General features: G+C 38.7%; 1 protein-coding gene across 1 annotated transcript in view; it reads right to left on the bottom strand.

Moving 5' to 3' along the window:
• PARD3 (par-3 family cell polarity regulator) overlaps window positions 1-6,278 on the bottom strand; it is a 697,528-nt gene that overhangs the window by 14,700 nt on the left and 676,550 nt on the right. The window contains 1 exon segment of the mRNA XM_042472372.1: window positions 5,258-5,372. Coding sequence (XP_042328306.1) covers window positions 5,258-5,372 — 115 coding nt within the window.

The following is a 6,278-nucleotide window of genomic DNA, read 5'->3' as shown; positions in this document are numbered from 1 at the left end:
GTGCTATAATTGTACAGTGTAAATGGGCCTCCAGAGTGAAGGGTGAGGACTGAGGTGGACAAGTTTATTGATGATAACAAATGATTTAACCTGGTTAGAACTGAGTGGGGCAGCAAGCAGCTACAAAAGAATCCCTTGAAATTGGAGGTTTGACTGGCTTAGTATATCTGTTACACACATACATAAATCTTAACTTTACATTTACAACGATGCAGTCTGAGCTTGTGATTGAATGCTCGGGCTCAATGAAAACACCAACCTAGTACACAGCTGCTTTGAAAAAGTAAGCATTCTTTGTAACGAACAGAAAATAAAACTGACAGTATCCCTATGCCTTTACACATTGTGTACAGTTCTGTTTTCCTCACCTCACAGTAGAGAAGAGAAAGGTGAAGAAAAGGGAAACCAAAATGAAAAACAGGCCAGAAAAATTCCCCTACAAAGGTAAGCTACAAAATTCAGGGCTCTTTAGCTTGAAAAAGGTTGAGTAAAGGGGAACATGGCAGAGGTGTCTAAAGTAACACACTTTATGTTGTGGAGAAAGTGGATTCCTCTTTCACACTATCAAAAAAATGGAGTCATCCAATGAAAGTGAGAGCATCATGTTAGAAAGAGGTACTTCTTCTCACAGTGCGTTTGGAATTCAAAAACACGTAATACAGTGACTGTCATCAACACAGAGGGCTTCAGAAAGAAGTTAAACAAATTCATGGAAGATAAGGCTATCAATCGAGACCCAGTGTGGTATAGTTATTTGAATGTTGGACTAGGACACTAGGAAACCAGGATTTGAATTCCCATTTGGAATAGGTGATCTTGGCCACGTCACATTGTCTAGGCCTAAGAGGAAGGCAAAGGCAAACCCTCTCTGAACAAATCTTGCCAAGAAAACCTCATGATAGGTTTGCCTTACGGTTGCCTTAAGTCAGAAATGCTTTGAAAGCAAACAACAGCAGCAGCAGCAGCAACAACAACAACAACAAGGCTATCAATGGCTGCCTGTTATGATGGCTATATATTACCTTCAGTCTTTGGCTGCATATATTGCAGAATTAATGCAGTTTGACACCATTTTAACTGCCCTGGCTCAGTGCTATGGCATTTAGGATTGGTAGTCTTGTGAGATATTTAGCCTTCTCTGTCAGAGAGGTATGGTGCCATTCTGGGATTCCATGGGATGGAACGATGACACTAAAGTGGTGTCAAATTGCATTAATTCTGCAGTGTGGCAGCAGCCTCAGTCTTAGTTCTAGTTGCTAGGTAACATGGGTGAAAAGATGCTATTGTTCTCAGGTTCAGTTTAGGCATTTGACAGATGTAGGATGCTGGACTAGACAGGCTTTTGAAAATGAAACTGACAGTATTGCCATGCCTTTACACATTTAGCATGGTTCTTCATATGTTCTTATGTCCCACTGTATGTACACAGTTGGGATTCCTCATTCCCTTTTGTGTTCAGGATCCCGCATCCATCCATTACTGATATTACGAGGAAGTTCCTTCTTGTATGGGAGTTCCAGATGTGCCTTGGGCCCTGAAGGAACTCTGGCATGGACGTTTAGTGTTAATGAAATGAAAACAGTAATAATAAAAAAGATGAATTGCCATTCCAACCAAATCAATCAAAAGCTGAATTCACTGTTCTGAGTCATGTTCCCAGCATCAACATTTCTGCCTAGATCTCTTCAGGAAATGTCATTTTGAAGATTTTAATAAGAGTGTCTGTATCCATTAAAGTTGCTGGACTGCCTGTCTTGAGGACAGTAGTTCATTATTTTTTGGCATAGCGGCTGTATAAGCCTAGGAAGAAGTGCCAGTTCTCCCACAGCCCATCAGGTAAAGACTCTGCCAACATGATCATAGTGGAACAATTTGAAATGGACACTTGCCTGTTATGATCTGAGAGGAGGCATGTGGTCACAACTGTCCACCAAGGTTTGGAAACTTACAATTCAGGCAGAAGTTGCTTTTGTATTAGATATATACATGAATCCCTATTTCTTTCCTTCTTCTTTTTCCTTTCCTTTTCCTTTGCAGATATATATCTTTCTTTCATAGGTCTCTGCTCCTAGAATATCTCAGTTCCCAAATTGCTATCTTAAAAAAGAGGGGAAAAGAATACATCTCTGTGAATCATAGTTCACAAGGTTCTGTAAAGGGAAGATTGCTTTCACTGACTCAAGACAAAAGAGTTTACTTTCTTTTCATGTCTTTTTAAGGACTTTTCCAGATTTAAAGCTTTATGTTCATCTAAACCTGCCTGCTCATCCCACCTCCACTCTATTTAGTGCCACAAACTACTTCCCCCAGGCTAATACACCAGTTTTAACAATAGGTCTTGTATGGGTGAGTTTCCCCGTGCAACTTGACGTTGAACTAAAAGCTTTTGAGACAAAAAGTCCAAAAAGCATTTAAGAACAGGGTTGACGATTCCTCTTGTATAGATGTAGTAAACTGCTTTTATGGGGTTTTTTAAACATAGTTTGGTATTTGGTACATCTGGATGCATTTTAGGAAGAGTACCTCTATAATTTTAAGCCAATATATTGAAGTCACATATGCTGCTTAAAGAAATTGACTTATTGTTCCTCAATGCCGGGACTACATTGCTTGCTCTCAGAATGGATGAGATCATTGTTTTATCCTTTCCAAAAATAGTAATATTAGCCAGATCAGCCCAAGGAGGAGAATAATTTCAAAATACATTGGACCTATTTCTCTAAATCAACGGGTCTGTTTGAAAACATACTGTACATAGGAAAACACAAAGAAAGAGAAAGAGTGAGTGAGTGGGAGACAGAAAGAGAGATTGAGGAAGAGGGAGGGAGGGAGGGAGGGAGGGAGGGAGGGAGGGAGGGAGAGAATCAAAAGGAAACAATAAATTATTAAATTTAATATATTAAACAGAAATACTGACTTTAAGCTTATTTGTATGATTGACCCAATGGGAGAGGAGTCCTTATTGTTCACAGGGCGGTAGGGTGAGAAGGGGAAAAAAAGTAAATGTCAATGTTCTGGCCCACAATTTAGAAAATTATTCCATCTTTGAGGTAATCAGCCTGTCATCTAAATAATTCAGTCATTGCTGGAAAATATAACACATGTCAAAGCTTCCTGTTTAAAGTTTGTATGGCATTTGGACAGACAACATTTGGTCCATGACCTTCAGTAGTTAGGTTCTCAAGTCCTCCTGAGTGCACATTTTTCATAGACTTTTTTTCCCACTATGGATCCCTAACCCATTGCATTCCTGACATTATAAAGAACTCTTTACATATCAGAAGAAGCATGCTCATTCATTTCCAGGGACATTGTACAAGAGGGGAGATACTAAGTTATCTTTTATAGCACTTAACTTAAAAAATGGACTAGCCATTAAAATAAAATAAATAAAACCAGAAGTTCCACAGAGAACCAAACATAAGTTACAAAAGAACTTTAAAAAAGTCTTTTCTCTCTCTTTTTTAACATAGAGTAAAAGATAAATAGGATTTTATAGATGACTTAGGAATTTTCTGATTTGCTATTCTTCCTTGTTTACGGGTGCTATTAAAACACAGTACTTTTAAGGAGACAAAAGAACAAACAAAGAAATGAAGATTCTGTATTTACACAATATTTTCTGAACATTTATGACACAACACTCCTCTTTAAACCCAGAAAGTTAAAGCCAGTTTCTGTACCAGTCTTCTCTACATGGTGCAATCTATATGTATTTGATTATGATCTTCATCATCACTAGTCAGTTTGGCCAGTGATCAAGCTGGCAAGAGGTGAGGAGAATTGTAGTAGAAGTCCACTTTTTTTAAAAAAAAGCTGCTCTCTTATGTTAGCATACTAAGCACTATTTAGAAACCAGCATACAGTTACATGCTGACAAGTCACCTGGCAAATTTGAGAGGTTTTCATAACCTGTTTTCTGGCGAGACAATTTGGACTTTTAAATTCATGCTATCATGATAAATGTGGCAAGGTTCACTATAATGTTTGTGTATGTATGGAACTTGAAAAGGTTACTCTATTGGACTACAGTTCCCAGAATATCCTAGTGAGCATGTAGCAACTTTTCCAAGGGATGTGTGCATAATTCAGCTAATAAAATGTCTACTTCTGTAAAAATGTCCTCATGGCCTTAGGTCATCAAATATGTTCATGTGCTTTAGGACCAGAAGGGTGCTTTTTCAGTGGTGGCCTCCTAACTGCAGACAACTCTGGCCAGTGATATCTGCCAGGTAAGTTAAAGAAGGCTTAATAAAATATTCTTATACCAAAAATCCTTTCAGGGAGATAGTGTTTCAATGACATTCATATGATGGGTAGTTTTAATAATAGTTGTTTTATCTGGATTTATTTTTCATGATTTTAAATGGTTATATTTTGTTATTCAAGCTGCTTAAGGGATCTTTTTTGCTATACAATGCAGTATAATGATGGCAGACACTAACTGATTTAACTTATTCATCCTTTCGTTAATACAGCCATTCATCCAATCAACCAACCAACTAGATATTTCAAATCTGTGTTAGGATGAAGAACAATAATCTTTTCCTGACTTGGAAAAATCTTCTTGTTAATACCTGTAGAACATTTTTAAGGATATGATACTTACATTTGTTTTTAATGCATTTTATAAAAAAATATATACTTTGAGGGATAAGTTTGGTGTAAATAACTTGCTGTTTCCATCCTTACTTGAAAGTCTGCAGCTTAAACAAGCAAAGAATTGTGTTCTTGCAAATAATGTCTTTATAAATCCCCAACAGACATAAACTGAATGACAGACAGGTTAGTTTGCATCAGGTTAGCCTGGCTGGTAACAAGGCAAACAATACTCTTTACAAAATGGACAGATGGCAGAGCACAATACAAAACGAAATTAGGAACCTTGGGTTGCAGATGGAGAAGGGAAGAGTCAAGAGTTTAAAGGTCACTGGTGCTCTTTTTGCCTTGGTTTTGCAACCGGGGAAAACAGCTGAAGTGAGGCAGGGAGATAGCTGCAGCTCAGTGGCACAGCATATGCCTTGCATTCAGAAGCTTCACTTCACAGTAGTCCCAGAAAGGGCTGGGAAAGCTAAAACCCTGGAGACTTGTAGCCAGCAAACCAGGAGCAGGCAGCCAATGTGGTGTAGTGGTTTGAGCTTTGGACTACAATACCATGGTTTGAATCTCTGTTCAGACCTTTAGACTGACTACATATAAAGCAGCTTAATTTCCAACACTGTGGTATCTACACAGACTGTAACAAATGAACACTTACCCATGGTTGTTCAAAACTGTATGTCCGCCTCCTGTCCTCCACATCTTCATCCTGCTTTGCTTGCTGAAATTCTTGCCTTAGACGTTGTATCCGATCATGATTGCTGGGAGCTGATCTGTTACAAAGAGTGACACAAGAAGAAGGGAGATTAATACTTCATTCGAACAACAACTACAGTGTTTTTCTTCACACACAAATTGGATTCTGGAAACTTACAAATGCATAAGCATGAGCTGACAAAGTGCTCACAATCAACATTTTAGAGCAAAACTTTACAAACATAAAATACCATTTTATCCCTGTGATTAAAAAAAAGTCTTGTAAGTGCCCATCGAGCCTTTAGCAAAAATTTTGGGAACACATTAAGTATCTCATAGTGTTAACAACATGAAATAAGTTAGGGAAGAAGTCCTAGTGAAAACGAAGAATGGTGTGCTGTCTAGATACTGGATTCATCCTGAATCCAGTGCATGGGTTTGAAGATCATCATTGCAAACCATTGTAAGTATAGTGACTGATGGCAAATCTCAACATGTTAAAGAAAGTGCTTTCAGCCACAAAGGCAAGTGAACTGAGGGTCTGATTCAGCCTCAGGCTGGCATTAAGAAGAGTGATGAGTTGTGGTAAATACGATGTCCTTTTGTGTCTTAGTTGGAATAATTATTAGAACTATCCAATTCTGTTTGATCATCTGTCCAACCATCTATCCATACACTCATCACTTTCTATAACTAATGCCATGATTTCCCTTTCCAGAAATGTCTTTACACAAACATACAAACAGCACCACATTCTGAAAAGTTTAAACCCATCCTTTCAAGATAAGTTTATTAATAGACTGTCTCAGAATTGTGTGTGTGTAAATGTTAAGCCTTACAGAGGTATACACTGTACACCAGGGGTCGGCAACTTCCGGCACGCAGGCCGAATCCGGCCCCCGGAGGCCTTCGTTTCGGCCCCCGGGGGCGGTAGCTGCCGCCACCGCCGGGTGAAAAAATAACGGCGCCCAGAGCAGCAAAAA

The sequence above is a fragment of the Sceloporus undulatus genome, chromosome 6, assembly GCF_019175285.1.
Source record: "Sceloporus undulatus isolate JIND9_A2432 ecotype Alabama chromosome 6, SceUnd_v1.1, whole genome shotgun sequence".
Classification (NCBI taxonomy): Eukaryota; Metazoa; Chordata; class Lepidosauria; order Squamata; family Phrynosomatidae; genus Sceloporus; species Sceloporus undulatus.
The sequence above is the reverse complement of the archived record's forward strand: the minus strand, read 5'-3'. Positions and strand labels throughout refer to the sequence as shown.